The sequence below is a fragment of the Phaethon aethereus genome (genome assembly GCF_964289735.1).
Source record: "Phaethon aethereus genome assembly, chromosome: 5".
NCBI lineage: Eukaryota > Metazoa > Chordata > Aves > Phaethontiformes > Phaethontidae > Phaethon > Phaethon aethereus.
Genome location: NC_138579.1, coordinates 62,315,637 through 62,337,698, shown reverse-complemented (window position 1 = coordinate 62,337,698; position 22,062 = coordinate 62,315,637). Strand labels below are relative to the sequence as shown.

General features: G+C 37.8%; 1 protein-coding gene across 1 annotated transcript in view; it reads left to right on the top strand.

The window, feature by feature from the left end:
• Positions 1 to 21,859, top strand: part of SPON1 (spondin 1) — a gene marked incomplete at both ends in the record, with an annotated part of 197,790 nt that extends 175,931 nt beyond the window's left edge. Inside the window, 9 exons of the mRNA XM_082000657.1 lie at positions 14,902 to 15,103; positions 16,180 to 16,320; positions 16,704 to 16,779; positions 17,219 to 17,401; positions 17,742 to 17,912; positions 18,025 to 18,192; positions 19,093 to 19,257; positions 20,585 to 20,848; positions 21,696 to 21,859. Coding sequence (XP_081856783.1) covers positions 14,902 to 15,103; positions 16,180 to 16,320; positions 16,704 to 16,779; positions 17,219 to 17,401; positions 17,742 to 17,912; positions 18,025 to 18,192; positions 19,093 to 19,257; positions 20,585 to 20,848; positions 21,696 to 21,859 — 1,534 coding nt within the window. The remainder of the gene's footprint in view (positions 1 to 14,901; positions 15,104 to 16,179; positions 16,321 to 16,703; positions 16,780 to 17,218; positions 17,402 to 17,741; positions 17,913 to 18,024; positions 18,193 to 19,092; positions 19,258 to 20,584; positions 20,849 to 21,695) is intronic.
• Positions 21,860 to 22,062: the final 203 nt, after the last annotated feature.

The window sequence follows — 22,062 nt, the reverse complement described above, 5'->3', positions numbered from 1 at the left end:
ATAAATATGTTATTGGAGGAATCTTTTAAAGATTTTTCAGAAAATCTTTCAGAAGTAATCTTTGTTAGGATTTATGTCATTTATTTTTGTATCTACCTATCTGGAGAATTTGAGAAATTAATTTACTTATCCATCTGTGTGAATTACCTATTTCTTTCTAAACTGCGTATGTGGATAAAATGTACGTGCACACATGCCACAACTAAAGCTGGCATTTTTCCTTTAATAAGAGTTATATTAAAAAAAATGTATAGGCTATATTCAAAATCAGTATCTTCTTGTACCGTCTATATTTGGAGCAATTTGGTTTGGAGAGCTTAACGTGGAGGCTGTCGGAGGAAAAAGAGAGAGCTACACGGAGTAGTTTCATGGCCTCCATCAGTGATCTTACTCGAGAAAGAAAAAAAAGATTTACATTTTCTCTCGGTTTACTTGTTGCCTCGGTCTTTGCTAAAACATAGCTACTGTCAATGATTTGCTTATTCCCTTGTATCGTGTTTTAATTTTGACATGGTTCACTGCAGTTAATTAATATAAATATTACGGTTAAAATAATTAAGCGGCTTATGCCAGCTACCTTCTTTAAGGCATCTGAGAAAAGGGTCGATCACACCACGTGTGAGGGCAGCACGGGCGGCTATGCCGCAGCTGCCTTTAGCTGCGCCCGTGAGAACAAGAAGAGCGGGGACGGTGCCGTCAAGCAGCCTTCGGACCAGGTTAGCCCCCAGCCTGTGTTCAGTCCCCGGCACGGACTCACACCAACACCTTTGCTGCCAAGTCTTGCATCAGCTGCTGCTTGAACACACCAAAATAAAACCACCTCAACCACCTGTAACTATAACTACACCTTAAATGGCCTTCCTAGACCAATGCTTTCACCTTCTGTAGGGACAGAAGGTACATGACTCGTTGAGAGCTGAGAGTAATGTTTAACGGTTTAGGAAATGCGCAGAACCAAAATACGGGCCATTTAGTGGTGTCGTTACAAAATTAGCCCAGTTGATTGCACAGCCATTATCCCGGCGATGCTCCGTGCGGGCAAGAGGACGTGCTGCACGTCTCGTTAACTTGCTGTCACCGCCTGGCTCAGCATGGACGCACCGGTGCACCAAAGCCCTGACAGAAACCCCCTCTCACTCTTTTCCTCAGGAGCCAGATGTTTTGCGGTGCCTAACTCAGAATCCCAATGGCAGTGCCAAACAGTCAGTGCCAGTGTTCTCTCCTAAATCTACATTAATCAGCATGGAGAGGCAAAGATTCAAATCAATGCATCTTTCAGCTTTGATAAGAGAGAGGCTTTACATAAAAATAATGACATGCCCAGAGCCCTAGAGACTAAGGACCTGACGGTGTCTGTAAGTTAACTCTGTGAATAAGTCTTTCTGGAGCATCTTATAAAAGCTTGACGGAATTATTCACAAGTACTACACCAAACTCCTCATAGCATACAAACAAAAATTCATTGAAAAGCACTTACTTATTTTCTTTAATCAACTTGAATAGAGATGATGGGGTTTTGAATTTTGCAGTTGTTCCAGCTCCTATTCATTCACTTAAAATATTTCACATGAAATGAAACTTTACCCTTTTTTTTTTTTTTTTAATATTTTATAGTCACAAAAGTTTTGGTTTGTGTGATGTCTAGGTGAGTAAATTCCAAGATTAATTAATTGCTCACTTTCAGTTATGTGGCTCTTTTCCTATCCCATTAAGAATGCGGAAATGATTTCCTGTCCTGCCAGGTAATGCACTGTCCATAAATAGCTGATATTGGTATCAGAATGCAATTTAGAAAAATATACATCAGAAATAAGTAAATTATTCAGCTGCTTAATTAAGCAAGTCCTCAGACTGCCCATCTGAGAATTAAAAGGAGACATGGTTGAACACGCACACTTGTATTTGGGTTTAACTGGCATTCTGAATGGCAAAATACAGACTGAACTGCAATTAACCAGCTGTAATGAGCACAGTTTAAATTTTATTTGTTGTTTTCTCCAAAGTGATAAGAAAAGCTCATATCATAGTCCTTTAATCATCTATCCACTGTATATCATTAACATTTGATTATACAAATCGCTTATAAACACTGTTCCACCTAATGATTTGAAAAAATAAACCATGCATGTATAATTTCACCTAGTGTGGCTAAGAGTCAGCAGAGGGTTATATAGAAATAAGGGTTTATTCTTTATGGCTACTTCTTCTATTCCTTTTAATGCTCATTTTTCTTGCATACTTGTTAGGCGTTTTCTCCTAATTGGTGGAATGCTGCATTTATCTTTCACTTCCTCTGTGCTTTTAAGAAAGTAAGGTTCAGAAATTTTCTTCCTTTACAAGTTTATATATTCTTCCACAGCTGCATTTAACCCATTGAACACCTTATGACCTGCGTGAGGTTGCGTTACCTTTAAGTTTCTTTTAATGGAGGAAAGTGAGTGGAGTTAACTCTCTTGTTATGAAGTGAACTATAAAGCCAGGCAGCTGTTAAATATTTGCTGAGGAAAGGGTGAAGACATATGAAGGGCTGGGACATGACTTTAATTAAAAGAAAATAATGTAGGTCACCTGGGCAACTGTTTGTTCTACTGTGCGTGTAACCTGGTGACTTCAGAGCGTTTGTGATTCCAGGGAACTGCGGTGGCTCTGCATTTGGGGGACTAGGGTGTGAAAGTGCACACAGGGGAGCTCGCAGTCCCGTTCTAAAAAAACATGCTATTTTGGACACCAATAACGTTTTGATGTTACAATAGATTTTTGAAAGGTATTTTCTTTCCTTTAATACGGTAGCAGAACTGTGAATAGTATGGCCCTTGCAGAATATATTACGTACTGGATCATTATATAGAATGCGTTATGAAATTACCAGCAGTACTACTGCAGAAGCAGCAAAATGGTACTATAAGGCTCCATGGAGACACAATCTTTACTCACAAAGTTCAATATTCCTTCAATTTTAGACTATTTTCTTCCAAAAAATCGATTAATTTCCATACTACAGATAAATTCTTCTGTCAGTGTGGGTGCTAATGCCATTAATGTTAGCTGATTTACTCCAAAGCTAAGGTGCAAATAATTTCATCGGTGGGTAACTATTCATTTAGCATATGGGACAATTTCGTACAGTTGACTTTGCTCATGTGAGTAGTTATGTAAATATGATTTGTGAGAATACAGTCTCTCTCCATACAGTAACGTGGATAGCACAAACAGTTCAAAAAGAATAACTGTTTAAAAATGCAACTTAAATAACTATCATGCTACAATAGTGTCAAATTGTTGCCTGAAGCAAACCTTAATGACCATTTGAGTGATTCCTGGGGGAAAAATAACTTATGGTGTTACTGCAGATAATAGCTTACAATATGAACAGATCTTTGACCACAGTAGTGTTGACCGTTACTTGGCTAACACACGGCTGGGAAGTTGGCCATAAAAACCAAACCAGTCATTGCCATTATAACAGCAACTTTACTGTACCCATAGTACACTGAATTAATAGTAGCATGATTTTCAATCAGTAACAGCTGCATCCAGGAAAAGAAAACTTCCAGCAAAGAAATAATTAAATTTGTACAAGCCTGTCTCATTGATAACAAGTCATCATGAACAACTGAAAATAAAAGGATATAAAATTGCTAGTAGCTAAAGCATGAAAGATTGAATCAAGGAATAGGCTGATGAACTGGGTTACAAATTTATTCTCAGTGACTTGCCATTGTAATGAAGTGGGATGAGTGAAATGTGGTTATATTTGACGTCTCACTGGATCTATGTTATCCTAAAAGAAAATATATGAGTTTTTTGCTGAAGAATTATGATGTGCTTTTCTCTTGACAGATTTAAATTTTGAGATGCTTGAAAGTATTTTTTAAATCCCTAAGTGGCTCTCTCCAAGTACAGATACGCTTTTATAAGAATAAAAGTTGTAATGTTGTATTGTATGGCCCATATTTTGCCTTAAATAGGCACTCTGGGAATATTTGAAAAAGATTTTGTGTGAGGTATGTCTTGTCTAAACTTAACACCCTACTTTAATTCTATGGTGAAAGCATTACAATCTCTATAGCGTATGTATTTATAGCCATGAACAGTCTTCATAATGAATAGCTACCTGAGCTATCTACATCTGTAAGAAATACACTGCAACAGGAGCAGATCTGTAGAGTGAAACAGTGCTGAGGAAATGACAAATTTGGGGGGTGGGAGATTGCTTTGGGTGGCTGCCACGCTGGTGGCATGGAGCGCGGCTGCCTGCCGGCTGCAGGAGCGCAGGGGAAAAGCTCCAGGCTAGATTGAGCGGAAAGGAATCGGGTCTGCACTCCGAGATTGCTCCGGGATATGAATCAAAGCACAATGGGAAATGCACCTCAGAAGCACACCCCTGATTTTGAGTAAAACACCCATATACTTGCCGCTCTGTGCTCACATGGGATGCTGTGCGATGTCATTAAACACATTACAATTCAGTGCTGGCACAGAATAGCAGAAAGGGATTTCAGGATTTGCCTGAACAGAGGGAAATAGCATGCTCAATCGTTTTCTTGTTTGAGTCAATTTGGCCAATGGATTAATTTTTTAACAAGTGCAAACGTGGGGAATGTTATGTATCAATCGTAGTTCTCCTTGTAGGATACTGAGTACAAGAGCTTGTTTTCTATTGGTTTAATTTCACTGCACGTTAAGTAATCAGGTTGAAATTTTCATGCCAAGTTAAAGGAAAATATGACATTTTACTTGCATTTACACTGGTTTAGTTACCTTGAAAATGTTATAATGGCTTTAACTATGGAGGTCTTGTATTGCCATGTTTTGGAAAAATGACTTGCTAATGAGTTGAAAAACTCATCTACACCTGACCAAGTTTAATGAATGTATAGAGAGCTCAGTATTCCTATGATCACTTGTTAACATCTGGTAGCTCGTTATTTCTTCAGAAGCTGACCTTATTTGAGATACCATAGAAAGCATAAACAGATGAGCAAAAATTTTGCAAAAGCCATAGTGGAAGCCATGAAATGCAGTGAAAACAAAACGAGAATGCGGAGTTCAGACTGATGCGGGAAACATTTTTGGATTGAAGCCTTTTGGAATGCAGAACAATTTGCAATAGCTAAAAGTGAGATATTTTGGTGAAACTGCAGGAACAAGTGGAGGAAAGCAGCACGCACGAATTGGCATTTGCACACCGTATCATGCCCGACAGCATTACTCTTGCAAGAAGTAATCAGGACCTGAGCTTATATAATATATAGACAGATGTAGATGTGAAACACTCATTAATTAGTGATTCCACAATAAGTGATATTTTTCTTACAAGTAAGAACGATCTTGAAGTCCTAAAACTAATAAATGGTCAAATCCAACTATTTTCTTAGAAATATAACAAAGGCAAAAAGAACTCGGTTCTCAGAGGAAAAATACATTATCTGTAGAAGAAATGCAAGCGCATCAGTTAAAGTAAATATCTTGTTCAGATTTATGCACTTGATTTTTTAGATGAGACATTGTGTCTTAGTTCTGTACAGAAAAAGTGCTTTCCTGCAGAGTATTTGTTATGCAGTAATGATGAAAATGCTTTGTCTTTAAAAATCTCAGGCTTCATGGTCAACTGCTCACAAGGGAGCAGGAGTGTAATTTTAATAATTAATATTTCTGGGTTTAGACTTGAAAAAAAAATCCAGCTGTAAGCTGCGGTAGTAACAATAAAAGACTTGCAGAACTTTCTAGGCATTGTATGGTACTCTGCTTTTTTAAGTAAGTGTAATCTTTTACTAGCATGGACGTACTATTTGAGCCTCATAGATAAAAGTCATATTAACTTACTTACTTAAGTAGTTTGATGATGTGCATCCCAGGAATAGAGTGTGATGATAGCCTGCAAAGATTTCTGTTGCTTTCCCCCACCCCCAAATCTAGTGTTCTATAAAGTACATACTTTTATTCCTGCCTGGCAACATTTTATTGCAATAGTGCCACTACAGCATGTGTTTTTATTTCTGAAAAATCTCTGGCTTTTTTCCCCCCCACAAATCCTTATCTCTCTTGTTATCTCCCACTGTCTATCCTAAAATGGGGTAAAAGACGATATCCCTCAATCCAGATGTAAATGAAGTTTCCTTCCACAAAATGACAGTTTAGTACTAAGAAACATTTTCAAAGTTTGGAGATTTTTGTGTACAAAATGAGAGGAATGAGAAGCCAGAGAGAGTTGCTTGTTTCTATGGCAACACAATGGTGTGTCTAGCTCAGCTATTTTCTCCTTTTATGATTTTATAGATAGCTGGGATTAAGCCAGCGAAGTTTAATATTGTCAAAAATAGAAGAATACTAACCCCCAGCCTAATCAGAAATCGTAATGCATAAATGAGAATCTGATACACCAAAAAAATACGTAGGGAAAAAGTCAGTTTGTTGTGACTTCTGATAAGATGAAGGCAAATACGTAAATCTCTCTGGAGCTGTGAAACTATTCTGAGTGCTCCAGCTGTGCGTTTGGCTGATAGTTAAATTCCTATATGTCAAGTCAGAAAACTTCCAGTGGTATATCCTTCCTTCCTGCAGGATATCTTTCCTCCAAATTGTTGATGGCTTAAGGACCATCTTCCCAAACCCACGGGGTGATCCCCTCTTGTATGCCTTGAAGTACTTTGGAAGCTTCCTAGAAGGGTCAGTAAACTCCTGACAGCTGTACGCGGGAGTAATTTGTGTTGAATGAGCAGTTTATGCATCAGCAGAGCTAACCAAACGACTTTTGTTAAAAGGCTTTGTCTTCAGAATGAAAGCTTCCCCATAAGAATTGGATCTAAAGGGTAAATTTATGGTTTCACATTGAAAACAGAAAATCTTCCTAGTGTTTTTAGATTTCTTTAACATAAATTCTGAAGTTTATCCAAAAAGCAGAAATACTTGTTTCACCAAAACCAAAAGAACTGCTTGAAGTAAATCTCAGACAAGTCACATTTTAAAAATCCATATAAAATAATTGGCATTTTAACCAGTTTTTATAATTAATCTAAATTTGACATTGGGTGTGATTGAGCTCAAAATGCAGGTAGATGTTTGGATAATTAATATAAGATAAAAGCTTTAATAATGTGAATTTCCATTTTATTAATATTTTAGGAACTTAAGAAGAATGAGTAAACTCGACACCATATGCTGCCTTCACAACTTGGTTATTCTATTTCAATGGCTCTACAGAGCTCCATTTAAATGAGAAAAAAACATAGTCTCTTATTTTTCACAGAAAACAGGACTAAATAATGCTGAGTTGTACACTAGCAGCACAAGGCTGCAAATTTCTACCTCTCTTGGCATGAAGTCGCATGTTACTGTAAACTAACATATTTACCTGAGTCTTTGGCTGTATAGTTATATACATGTTTAAAGTGTTGATGAAAAAAACCCACTCACAAAACTATATAATTCTTATAAAAAGAATTACTGTCTGAAGTGTTATGTGTATTATTGAGACGTAGGGAAACTTCATTGTTTGACAGATGGTCTGACACCCACATTAAGAAATTCATAATTCAATCTCAAAAAAGGAAGAACATATGTGTTTGTTGGAAAAGGAAAAAAAAATGTATCGATCATTTTTTTGTCAGAGCTAGCACATATGGCAGTTCCATTTTCTATCACTTACCATTTACTCTTTCTATTTAAAATTCGAATGTCACTAGGCAAGGAAAAAAGTTGGGTATTAAAACATAGAAAAGATTTAACTAAGAAAAATCACTGCAAGAACTTTATACTAATTGTTGGAAATTAATGGCCATCCAATTAAATTAAACTTACTCATCCCATTCTATCCTTGCTTTTGTTTTCTTTACATGTTCCTCCCATTGGTAGTTACTGTTTTATGATTGTTTCACCAACCATCTGTTGTCTTTCCTTGAGCCAAAATAATTTCCCTTTCTAATTTCATGAGTAATCATGTATGCATTATTTTCATGCAATTATAAGTCTACATACTAAACCTGACTCCTCATTCTTGTGTAAGTACTCACCGAGTAGCTGGAACAACTTTCCATTTACATTTCTAGCGAACAGATATCTGTATGCAAAATTTCAGACTTCCAATTGTTATCTCTTTGCGTGGTTATCAATGTAATGATAATTAAACATTTACTCTAATTCATGTCTCCAGACACCAGAGGGCATCTGTAGGTTAGAAGGATATAGATGCTGAATGAAATGGAACGTGTATTGTATTAATAATGGTGGTGAGATGTTGGACATCTTCAGAGATTGCACTGGGACTGGAGAAATGTAAAATGCAATTCCGACACCTGAAAAATAAATGGTCTTGAAATGCATGACAATACTGTTTTAAAATCTTTGACAAGAATTTGAAGGAGTATCTACATTTTGTAGATATTCCAATAAGTAGCCTCATTGTAATTTTTGTGAAAAGGAGTTATTTGCTGTAATCTGGCACTCAGAATAAATTAAATTGATAGCAAACCAGAGTTCATGCTAAAACAGTCTCATAAATAGGTCGATGCTGTTTATCTGATATTGTAATGGGAGAGGAAAGGATCGGAAATCTGGCTGTGATGGTTCTTATGGTGGGTAAAAGAACTGATCTCTCACCTCTGTTTCTCAGGAGCAAGAGTACATGGTCAGGGCGTTGTAGATTAGTCAGGTGAAATGGAGATACAAAGCAACAGTGCTCTTACAATGTCCTGTGGGGTCTCCTTTGTAAATACAGCTGTAATTACTCGGGGCAGACAATTTGTAGCCCCAAAGCTCTGAGGAAGTGTCGGAGAGAGAAGTTTCCTGAATTTGTACAGGTAGAGTCCTTTAGCTTTGTGGTCAGCCTGTCCTGGATAAAACGCAGTAATGCCATATATTGCACAAGGATTCCTGAAACATGCTCTGATTGTAAATGCACAGTAAGTGATCTAAAAAGTGACATGAAGTTATTCCAAACAGGAGCAAACGGTGACAGCACCATGTGGGATAACCACACCCAACCGGTTTGTGACCACCTGCAAATAACAAACACAACAATCAGCAGTTTTCAGAAATTGCAATCCTAACTTCAGATATCTGGGAATTTTTTGCAGTGAGGAAAAAAGCCTGTTCACATTTCTTAATCATATCATTAAGGGATACCCATTCTGAAGGTATTAAATCAAATAGCTGGTATATTAATGAATAATATATCATTATTATCTGAAGTAGCATTTCAGGTACGTTTAGATGACAATATCAAAATGTCTGAAAGATGTGCTGCACAAGGTGCCTTCCTTTTGTAATGCTCTTAAAAAAATACTCAGATTAATGATGTTTTAAAACAACATTTGTTCTGATTAGTGGCTTTCATGTCAATGGTGATGATGTAATCCCTTAGTTGTATATGCAATTATATATCCATTTCTTTTAGCGGATTATAGGCAACATTCTCATTTTAAGAGCTAACATACAGCAAAGTAAGAGGTTGTTATACAGACTTTTGTGTAGTGCAAAAGGTAAACGTATAAGAATTTGTTGTGGCTTGCTTTATTCTTTCATTATGAAATAAAATACCCAAACTCCTACTGTCACTTCCTCTGATTTGGTGCTCAGAGACAATAACAGCTTGGCATGAAAGTGCTTTTCAACCTTTTTATATGGATGTCAGTCAAATTTTATTGTCTCGGTTTTCATTTTATTGTAGTTTTCTTTTCTCTGGCTCTTTTGGGACATGCACATGTTTAAATTATTCATTAGGTTAAATGCTTACCTGCCCTGCCTTTAAGCAGAACTTACTTAAGAAGGATTCTCTCCCTCCTTCTGTGCAATTCTGAAATTCTGGTTTTGTGTTCAGGTGTTGATGTTATTTGTATCAACAGCAAAAAGTTCTAAAGATGAATAAATAGATTGTTCATTCTGGAAAGCGTATATGTGACGTAGTGTAAGCTTCTAAAAAAGAAGGGCGTCACTTTTGCTGACTAGAGGTATAATAGGCAATTCATTTACTATTTCTCTAAAATATGCAGTTTTCATGATCTATGTAATCATCTAAATTCTCAGCTTAAAAAAATAGTGTTTTCACATCATCAGCACCACCTAGAACTGACGCTAAACCAGCGGCAATGTGGCCCACAGCGCTCTCAACCACTACTCCCTCCGACGGTCGTCAGACTTGGACTGGCTTCTCTTGTGTTTACACTTTTTTCTTCCTGTCTGAAAAGGCTGCTACATTGTCCTTAGCACAACCGAGAGCAGATCCTGGCATACTCAAATGAATCTAGTATCCAGACTCTAACAATAGGCTAAGGACAATTATACCTTAACGCAGCTCTGTGAAGAAACCCAGAGAGGTTTAAGCTATTTCAAACTACCATAACATCCATGTAGTTATTAAATCCATGGAATCAATCAGAATTTTTTTTCCAAGCATAAAATATATAAGACTACCTGAATTAGAGTTTTATTTCAAACAGCTATCATAACAATTAGTATTTTAACACTCTCCAGTTCTCTCTAATAAGCCCACTTAATCTCAGCATTTTTCTTCACCCACAGCTGAAGTCAAAACTTGGATGACTGTGAAGCACCGTACAACTTCAATTTTTCTGAAGATGTTTTAGGCTTTTGGCATTTCCTCCACTGCCGCATAACAAACATCTAATACATTGGTTTAATATATTTGAAAAAATTATTTGCATTTGTGCTGCCATAGCTAGAATCATTTCCAGTAGACAACCTGGTTTGTTTAACAGCTAGCAAGAGATTCTCTGCACTACACTGCACTTTGCCATGGAAATACAGATGCTCTTCATGTTCAAATCTGACCTTATATAACAGGCTTTTGTGTTGCTGCAAAATTCTTTATGCATGGGTGAGGCAAACAGCTTTCTTATACAAATATGATACACATAGCATCCAGTAGTAAAATTCACATTGTTTCCAACGGTACAAGCTCAACCTTGTAAGTTATCTTATTTGTTGAGCTAGTTAGTTAGTATCATAGAGACAAGGAGCACATGCTTGGGCTGCCTTGTTCTACTTCTTTTACTTGTATACTAATCAAATATTAAATCAAAAGTAACCTCAAAGTTTTATTCAGCAAACTATTATTTTTACTGGTTCTGTCCAGTAACTCTCCACAAGCATCTTCCCTATGTGTACTATGTACCTTTTACAGGGATAGCGATAGAACACAGCAGTATTGATTCAACACTCAAAAATGTGTCTTGTAGCAAGTTGAGTTTTCTGCTGGCTTGTCAAAGGCTTGCTTAACCCCCCACCCCCAACAGTGATAGCAACTAGATTGTCACTTAGGGAAAAAACCCTTGCAAAGCAAAATCATATTTGCGCTCTTTTATAACCTTAAACAGACGGACAAACAGGGGGAAAAAGAGCATTTCCTTATGCTGCTCAGTATATGGCGTCCCTATAGCTGGAGATCCAAATCATGCCGACACAAAGAAAATAGAATAACAACAAAGAAAATGGAAAACATTAGGATGCAGGACACTATCTAGTACTTTGCTTCACTCTGTACTGTGTGACAGGAATTGTCAGCAGGCTGCTCAGGCTCGCGGTGGAAAAGTACTGCCGGCTTCAAAAGCAGCATTCCCCAGCCCTGCGGGGCTCCCAAGGTTGTCACCTAGAACTTACCTGATGTTTAGGATTCCCTTTGCAACTCTTATTCACCACTGTTTTTATGCATGTACAAGTGTAGGGGAAGGAAAAGGGACATATTTGGCTCTTACAGCAAATTCACAGCAGTTACAAATTGTAGGCTTTTCCTGTGAACGTTACCAAACATGCTCCACCTGTCACAGAAGAAAACTTCCTTAAAATTTAAAAGCCTTCAAATGTCAATATATATTTGCATTGAAAGCAGAGATAAAGATGATCTACACTCCTATTTTGTCAGGTGGGTGGACAATACAGAAGTGAAAAAGGTCAGTTTTACCGTGCATTTGTGTACATTTTTACACTAGTTTCCTTCAGGGAGATCCATAGGCCAATCTTGGGACATTTGAGCAAGACGTGTTGTTGAGGTATGCGTAGAAGGATTTAGGTTCCTGCCAGCTTCATAAATTCGTCATTCATGTGGATTCTGGAAACATTTGAGTTTTGTCATTTTATTAAAAATAACAACAAACAAACAAAATCCAACAAAGATCTCTGTTGTAGAAGACCAATCAGTGCCTATCTCTACACCTAGGTAGTAGTCATCAACTGTGCCTTAGAGCAGCCCGTTTCTCTTCCTTAATTACAGCGACTCAGGAAGGACTGTGAATATTGGGTAACATTATGCAACTGTGGTTCAAATTTGTATGAGTACAGCTTACGAGTATCCACGCAGAAATTAATAAAGTAGCAAATACAAGAAATACATTTTATGATAATACATATTTTAAATAAGTCATTTGTAAACCCTGCATATAAAAAATTTTAAAGTGCCCAACCTAGCACATTATGCTGCACTGCAGATAAAGCAGTGCGTTGTGTACATTGTCCGCACAAGAATGGAGGAAGGAAGAGGAGAAAACCTGCCTCCATTCATCCTCTATTAATCTTTATATTTCTGTGTTAAACAGTTGTGGGATAAAATACAGTAAAATGGCCATGAAACTAGCTATCTGTCTTTAAGAAGGAGCAGAAGGTAGGTAATTTTTGTGAAGCGATTTGAAATTGGAAAATTATGGGAGGCTCCAGTTTGCTGATATAATTTAACACGTGCAAAGGCTTGTAGGCAAAGCGTACCTCCTACTGAAGTGTTCCTTTACACAGTTTCAATATTGATACAGATATAATTTAAATACACAATTAATTTTGATTCATATTAATAACATGATTATTATTTACTTTCCTAACAAAGCATCCAAAGCCTTAATTGTACGTGTCTATCACAAGAATAGCAGGTGACAAAAGATTTCCATTAGATTGTGTCAAAAGTAGTCAAGTGATTTCCAACCCCCGCCTTTAAATGGTGTGATTGTGTCTGCCTGTCTCGTCTTTCCTGCGAGCACGTGTGCACAGAGCATTGAATGTAATATCAGGCAATACGTACCAGCGGACTTGGTATCAGCTCGGCTGCCAGACGCAGTAGTGAGCGGCTCCACACTGCCCTTGCGTTCCTCCTGGAAGAGCTGACCCATGTCTCTATTCTGCAATGTCCGTATTTATTAGACGTATTCTTAATCTAAAGAGCAGGTATACAAACACACCTCGCTGTTATCTTTACTGTGTACTGTTTAGACTTCTGCTGTGTACTGGTTTAAATATAAAATTTCAATAGGGAATTCTTAGAAACCCTTATAATGCAGTAAATCCTTTAGTTAATTGAAGTAACTTAGCAGGCTTTTTAAGACTAATCACTGCTATGTACTTGACAAATATATCAAGATACTGTATTCACAGAGCGAAGTTGATACCGTCGTTCATTATTTTATTACTTTACATTAGACAAATTGTTCCACTGAAATCAGAATTCTATGCGTCATGACAAAAAAAGGCATTTGCATCTCTTTCTGGGAAAGGCAGGATTAATGTCATCAAATGCTTAGAAACTCTTCTACTCAGTCTTTAATTCAATGTAAGATAATTTAGACAGTAAGAAAAAACTTCAAAAGACTCTGGAAACAGAAGTGGCCGGAACGTTTTACCCATTAACAAATGGTGACTTCTGCAGTTTGCCTCTTCAAGGGGAACTAGCTACTCTAACTTAGACATCTTACATTTGAAACTGCACGATAGCCACTCAAAATCATTGTCTTTGGGTTGTTCTGTTTTTCCCTAACGTGCTGAGGATGCTATGAGCCAGAAAAAATACACAAATGAAATGCCACATTTTTACAGGCACGCAAGCATTTAGTAGGAAGAATAAACTCCTTATGACTAGGGAAGAGGAGTGTATGTGCATTATATATATACAGCTACCTAACACAAAAAGGGAAGATGAATAACACTGTAAAAATACCTTACATTAAAAATAAACATGGTCTTTAGATACTCATAAAGCAGTGTGTTTTGGCATAAAATTGAGCAAACAACCCAGAAAAAACAACTTGACTCTGTATTGATCCAACTCCTGTAACTGAAGAAAACTTGGGTTGATGTCAGACCAGTATTTGGTAGAGCAGAATTGCCAAAATCGTATTTTAAATAACTCCACATTTCTTTTTACTGATGAGACAGATGCCACGAAGAGGTCTGGGTTTTCATCTGTGAACAGAAACCTCCAGCTCAGGCCTGATTTTATTTTCCATTTGCATAGGAATGTGACAGTTGCTCGTCAGCATCGCAGAGCGCTGCATGATTCAGCACGATTTCTTCCTAAGGGAACGGCTGACGAAGGCCAGATGAATAGAGATGTTTTCAAATACACTGGCAGAAACCTGCAAAAGTCTTGGCTGAACTCTCCAGGGGTGGCAGTGGCCATTAATCTTTCACTTATATGAGCACTAAAACTCTATTAATGAGTGCTTTTTCGCACACATGCACACAGTAGCACTTTGGCATTAGAATTTGTGTTATCTCTGGGGCGGGGTGGGGGGTGAAAGGTATCCCAGCAATCAAAACCTCAGGGTAATTCTCTGCTGCTTTACTATAAATTTTTGCAAGTGGCGTGACAGATTTTGTTGTTACTATTATTACACAACTAAGACATAAGCTTGCTGCTGCAGCTCTTTATTGCTACATCTCTCACCCGTTAAACTGTAAAACCTTCTTGAAGGATGTCAAAGCTGTTTCTCAGATGGTAGATGGAGACTGAAACTAGGGAGTGCTGAGCAGGAGTCCTCTCCCTGTCCTGCTTCTCCACCCCCACGTACCAGATACAGAGTGTCATGCCGGTGTTCAGCATTTCCCAGTCTGAAGCACCAGTTTCATTGCCCTCTAACAGCAAATCTGAATTCAGTTGTTAATAGTCTTCCTATGGCCAATTTGCAGGAGAGCTGCTCCCTCTGCTGAGTTTTCTGTCGATCGTCACCGGCACCTGATGTCCTTCCTCACCATGCTCGGCCCCAGCCCGGACTGGAACGTGGGTCTCTCTGCCGAAGACCTCTGTACCAAGGACTGCGGCTGGGTTCAGAAAGTCGTTCAGGATTTAATACCCTGGGATGCTGGCACAGACAGTGGCGTTACCTATGAGGTATGTGGACTATTTGTAATATACTCAAAGCATAAAGTTTCTGTGAAGAATGAAAGCTATTTGATCCATGGTTAATGCCATATATGCCTTCGTACCGCTCTAGTCAAAATTTTGCTTGTAATGAATTGAAACTCATTTAGACAGATGCTAGCTGCAGTTACTGTCGGCCTGAATTCCCTGAGCGTTATTATTAATGGGATAATATTTCAGTCACCTGGAATATTATTATATTCACCTATTAAAAAAAAGGAGGATTTTGCTCAAAACTAGGCATTAAGGTGTCCAAGCCCTTCGATACAGATCTGTGTTCATCAGCAGCCACATCAACTTGAGTTTTCTACTGTTTCAATCCAATGCCAACCATTCTGCTTGGCACAGAAAACTTGCAGGGATTGAAACTCTGGACTTCTCATCACTACAGGACTCTAAAATCATCCATTTTCTCTGTCTCCATCACTCTCTCAATCTAGGAAGACATTCACACCATCCTCAGGTAAAGTCCTCGGTTTGACCAAGTGAGTTATGTCACACAGAATCACAGAATATGTCAAATTACTAAACGGGTTAGGTGTCCACGGGTGACAACTGTATCTATACTATGTGTCTGTACAGTCAGCATAGACAGCTGTAGTTAGGCAAGATTAGTCACATCCTCTAATACCACACATAATTCCACATACCACATGCATTTTCAGATGACAGAAGATGGTGGTTGTTTTCATTCAGACCTGGTCTCTTTAGAACCTAGGGAATTTATCCAGTTATAATGCAGCTTTGGAGGCATACTAAATTACTTTTTTTTTTGTTAACGTAGTTATCTGACCTCACAACAAGGCATACAGCTTATTGTGAGCCCAGCTTCAGGGTTGAATCCCAAAGGGTTAGAGAGGTGCTTCCTGACAAAAAAACCCACAAAACCAACATCTTATCATTAAGTATGAACGTACTGAGTCGATCTTATATTGGAATTTCCCCATTTAGCATTTTGGAAAAGTTTTCGTTTCTGCAGATTAATTATACTATTAATAATAATTATTAGTTTCTTTTTTAACATTATTTTTTCTTTTTCATTGCAGTCTCCTAACAAACCTACAGTGCCTCAAGAGAAGATCAGGCCACTTACAAGTTTAGATCATCCTCAAAGTCCATTTTATGATCCAGAAGGAGGATCTATCAAGCTGGTAGCTAGAGTTGTCATTGAAAGAATTGCACGCAAGGTATTTTTATATATATATATCTATATATATAAAAAATATTCTCAAGCAAGTAAAAAAAACCACTTCGTAAACCAAAAAAACCCAATCCTTCCTGTCCCCTCCTCCAAATCTACACTCCTTAACCTATCCACAACAAAGATAATGACAGAAAAGAACTAAAACTGTTTTTTAAATTTAAACCTATATTAAGGCATTATTTATCATACTTCTGGTAATTTCTGCATCTGCTTAATTGGGGATTTTTTTTTAAAGTATGCGTAGGAATTAGAAGAGAAAAAAGTGCCGCAGATGCAATAGTGCCTCACAGTGTACTGTTTTAACGCCTCTCGCTGCGTACAGGTATGAGTTTCCTATATCCAATCTCCACAATAATGTCTTTGCAGGGAGAGCAATGCAATATCGTACCTGATAACATAGATGACATTGTGGCAGACCTAGCACCAGAGGAAAAAGAAGAAGGTACTTTTTAAATTAGTTTGTGCTGTACTAATTTTTATTTTGTTCCATTGTCTACTGTCATTTCTAGATAAAGTACAAAACTGACTTAGGAGCAAAAGTCCCACTCAGTGCCAAACAGTGATTTAGGTTTTTGTCTTTTCTGGCATCTACTATTAGCCTTCCCTTATACTGCAAAGAAATTGCATGCATACCTCGGAGATATCAATAACAATAAAAGCAATAAGAGAAGCTTTTTGGGGTTCAAATAAAAAGATATTTTTTTTTAGTGAAAGTTGGTAATTAATCTTTTTTTTTTTAACTTTGGGTTAAAAATGGAGAAGATAGGTTGTAGGAAGAAAGAATGTATCTATTAGCCTCTAAAGTAATCACAAGCCAAGTAGAGAGAAGCAGACCGAGGACAATCTATTTTTAATGTTCACTGCCTGTTCTTACTTTTTAGATGATACCCCCGAGACCTGCATATATTCAAACTGGTCCCCATGGTCAGCCTGCAGCTCTTCTACCTGTGAAAAGGGCAAGAGGATGAGGCAGAGAATGCTTAAAGCTCAGCTGGACCTCAGTGTGCCCTGTCCAGATACCCAAGATTTTCAGCCATGCATGGGTCCAGGCTGCAGCGATGAAGGTAATCACGAAGAAAGGGTGGTGGAGAAGAGCACTTTGTAGTGTTTATTTCTCCTTTAAAGTTCTTAAAGCTATTGGTTGCTGTATGAGTTGGGTTATGGCAAAGAGAGGAATAATTGCTGAAGAATGTAAGTTGACTCTGTTTCTGGTCAATTCTGCAGTTCAGCTGAGTTGGTGCCTGAAGTATGGAGAAGTATAAAGGAAAGGAGAAAAGTAAGCAGCAGAGGAGAGAGTAGAATGTGAGAGGCAGCATAAAAGTGATACTGCACACAAATAGGTAGCTAAAGATATATCAGCAAGGATGTTAATAGTAGCCATTGAAATGGTTCTCTGTATTTTAGATGGTTCCACTTGCATGATGTCTGACTGGATTACATGGTCCCCCTGTAGTGTTTCCTGTGGGATGGGAACACGATCTAGAGAGAGATATGTGAAACAATTCCCTGAAGATGGCTCTATGTGCAAAGTGCCTACTGAAGAGACCGAGAAATGTATTGTAAACGAGGAATGTTGTAAGTATTTAATTCGCTTTGTAAAATCCAGACAATAGCAGGAGAAATGCCCAAAGCATTTTTTTATATGAGCTCTACCAGTGAAATGCTTTCCTCTGCCCATTTTGAATAGCCCCTAGCAGCTGCCTTGTCACCGAATGGGGAGAGTGGGATGAATGCAGTGCTAGCTGCGGCACAGGGATGAAGAGACGACACAGAATGATCAAGATGACTCCTGCTGATGGATCCATGTGCAAGGCAGAAACTACAGAGGCGGAGAAATGCATGATGCCCGAATGCCGTAAGTGTCCATGAGTTTATCTCCTCTGCTAGAGAGGCATCATTTCTGACACGTTGCTCCATCACACAAAGAATGTAGCGAAACCAGAAGCAATGTTGCTTTTTCTTCTCCTCCTTAAAATTAAATCCCTTCTGGAATGTGCATTAAGTACATTACACCAACAGAATGAGAGTATCAGTAAAAAATATTCAGTGGTATGCTATTACCGTGTCACATATTATCACATATTACCATATGCATATCACGTACAGTGACGCGCATATTAGCAAGCCATACCTAAGCAACACTAATTTATGGAGTATTAGGTATATGTAATCATAAGGCTAGAATAAAACAGTGCCCTCTCCTTCTAGACCATGAACAGTTCAGAAATGGAGATGGTCCTTTTGTGCAGCCAGTATCACCCTTACTGTGACTATTAATTTTAATTTCTTATGAAATGTTCAGATTTTCATCAAAGACAGAAAAAAATAAGTTTAAAAAGTTTTTTTGGTAGATAGAATGCAGATGTATCACATTTTAGACTATATAAATTTGACTTCCAGTTCTGCCCACTGCAACAATCCAGGGTTTTTTACAGGAATTATGATTGAAACATACCTTCTTAATCTATTTATTCCACCGAAGTATTGGGACTCTGCAGATATGAATAAGATACTGAAAAAGATAGCAAAGAAAATGTGTTAAAACCAAGCCAACCTTTCAATTTAATATAGTGTGTTCTGAGCTTCTTTAGCAACATCAGTCAGCTTGTAATTCATTTTGTCCAAAGTGACAACAAATTATAATTGGTTGACGACAGATAAAACATAGTACGTTTTCCACCTGTATTATTTTCAAAGCGTATACCTTATAATTTATGTATAACAAGAATTCATTACCTTTTTATTTTCATATTAGATACCATCCCCTGCCTACTCTCTCCCTGGTCTGAATGGAGTGACTGCAGTGTAACATGTGGGAAGGGAATGCGAACCCGGCAAAGGATGCTGAAATCTGCTGCTGAGCTTGGAGACTGCAATGAGGAGCTGGAACAAGCAGAAAAGTGCATGCTGCCCGAATGTCGTAAGTGTGGGAAGCTCTCTGGAAAGGGGCAGCTAATTATGAGTGTCACAGTCCATGGGTCAAAATTTTATCACCATTTTTCAGCATCACTTCTTAGATAGGAGTGATATCAACTGCAGATTTTTTTTTTTTTTTTTTTAAATCTGTTGCAGTAGTAGTAGTATTATTATCATGCACTTTCAGCTGTTGAGAGCTGGAATATGACCATGTCTAAACTTCAGCTTGCCTTACTAAACCCAACGCTGATGACAAACATTGCTTTAGATACACAGTTTCTGCATATTTAACACACAACCTCAGGCAACAGTTTGTGCACTTCCCAATAGTAAGTCAGAATTACAAACCCCATTTTTTACTCAAATGCAGAATGTGAGGAAGGAAGGGAAGGAGGGAAGAAAGGAAAAGGAAGGAAGGGAGGGAAGAGAGGATTAAAATCACCTGTGTGATTCTTTTAGCTCACAGAAATAGCGCAAAAGAGGCTCATTCCATCTTTGATACATCTCTGAACTGTATCATAACCTTTTTACTGATCTACACCTCTTTGCAACCTGGAATATCATATGAGCCAGCGGACGGTGTGGAGACAGCTGCGTTGATTTTTTACCTTACTCCACTAAAATCCGCCCCTTTTTGGGTGGTGCAAACTTCTAGTTGCTTTGCAGTCTTTGTGAAGCGTGATAGCCTAAGGTGCTGATGAATGAATAAGATATGATTGCTTTTAGTGTCCTGTTGCCAGCTGGTTTAGGAGGCTTTATAATGAATTACATTATTTTTCACAGAAAGCATTGGTTAAAAAGGCTTTTGCACTGTAATTTCATATTTCAGCTTTTCTTAAATAATGTGAAATATCATCTTGATTATTATTCACTGGGGCTGTAAGCTTTAAGCAGTGCTGAAAGATTAAGACACGATGGTATTAGTGAATCTTGCTTATTGCATAACACTACCAGTAAAGCAAGGTTTAGATCTCAGAGGTATCAGATTCTTTGTAGATATAACTCAAATTTTAACACCTTTTCATTATAAAACAGACATATAGGTGGGAAAATTGAAGGCGGCACAGGAGAACTATTCATACGTTCTTTGCAATTTTAGTGTAATTTTTCTTGAAAAAGAAATTGAGGAAAGTGTCAAATAATAGTTCTGCTAGAAATGGACTCTGAAATTTTTGACGTGTAGCCTCACAACATTTGCTGGGAAGACTGGAGGCTTAAGTTGTGTTCATGTATTTAGGGTGTAAAAAGGTCATTAGGCACATCTGTGTGTTTCTTCTTGACGTTATGTTTAGATTTCATGGCTTTCCTGTAATATTTCTCATTCTTTGCAGCCATTGACTGTGAATTAACAGAGTGGTCCCAGTGGTCCGAATGCAATACCTCATGTGGAAAGGGCCATATGATCAGGACAAGAATGATTAAAATAGAACCACAGTTTGGAGGAACAGCATGCCCAGAAACTGTCCAACGTACCAAATGTCGAGTAAGGAAGTGCCTGAGAGGCCCAGGTATGGAAAAAAGGCGCTGGAAAGAGGCCCGGGAAAAAAGGAGAAGCGAACAAGCAAAAAAAAATTTAGATAGTGAGCAATATCCAGGTGAGTGTGAAACCATTTTTTAGCACGTTCATGTCTGTTTTTCTTTTCTGCATAACAGGAGTTTGTGAGCAGCTCCGCTTCAAGCTGGGAGAACATTTTCAGCATTTCAGTCTAGGGAAAGTTTTAGCAATGAAGTAAAGCATGGCCACTTTCGGTGTTTGCCTGTCACTAAAACCGTGTGACCTAAGTTTAGGGCACAATGGAGAAAGGCTCACATCTGTCCATGTCCCATCACTGCAAATATTTTAGCTTCTTCACTACGAAGTGTGGAATGTGAAAAAAATCTAGAACTTAGACCTGGCAAAAGCCTGATGCAATTTCTGCAGACCTGGGTGATAACCTTTGCATCCAGTTACTTTTGAACTTTGAAAGTACTTGTTCCTGGATCCCATGCTGAATTTCAAAACTGAATTGATCCACCTCAATAATCTGGTTCAGTCTCAGACTAGTCCGAGAGATCTGGTTGGACTCCTTTTTCAATAAGGGACAGTATTATCAAGCACTGATACCTCAAATCAATAAAACATAACACCTTGTGGTATAGTTTACATTATCCACATGTGAATCACTGCTAAGTTGTGGTTCTTGTTTGTCTGACATTTAACAGTTTCTTAATTTTATCTGTACTTTATAATGTAAATTTCTTGTTTAATACATTTTGTCAGTGTTTGACAAATGCACTTTGATTATACTTAACTGGTGTTTCTTAATTCCTACTGTCATAAACTAGGCAATATGCTGTCTTAGATTCAAAAGATGTAAGTACGCATGCATAGTGGTACACATATTGAGATACATAGGTTAGACCAAAATACCAAGATCTTAATCAAATGACTTATTCTTTCAGTTTGTAGGCTGAAACCATGGACTGCTTGGACAGAATGTTCTACACTCTGTGGAGGTGGAATTCAGGAACGCTACATGATGGTAAAGAAGAGGTCCAAAAGTACTCAGTTTACTAGTTGCAAAGACAAAAAGGAGCTAAGAGCATGTAATGTTCATCCTTGTTAACAAAATACAAGGCTTCCACATGATGCACTCTGAGCTAAATGGAAAGTCAACCTTGGTTTGGTTTTTAAAACAAAAAAAAAAAAATAATATAAAGTGTATATTAGTTTTCATTTTTGCAGTGTGGTTTGCTTTTTAGTCTTGCTGGTGCAAGAAATATATTTTATAAATATTTCCTCACAGATTTATGCTGAGAGTAAATCTTT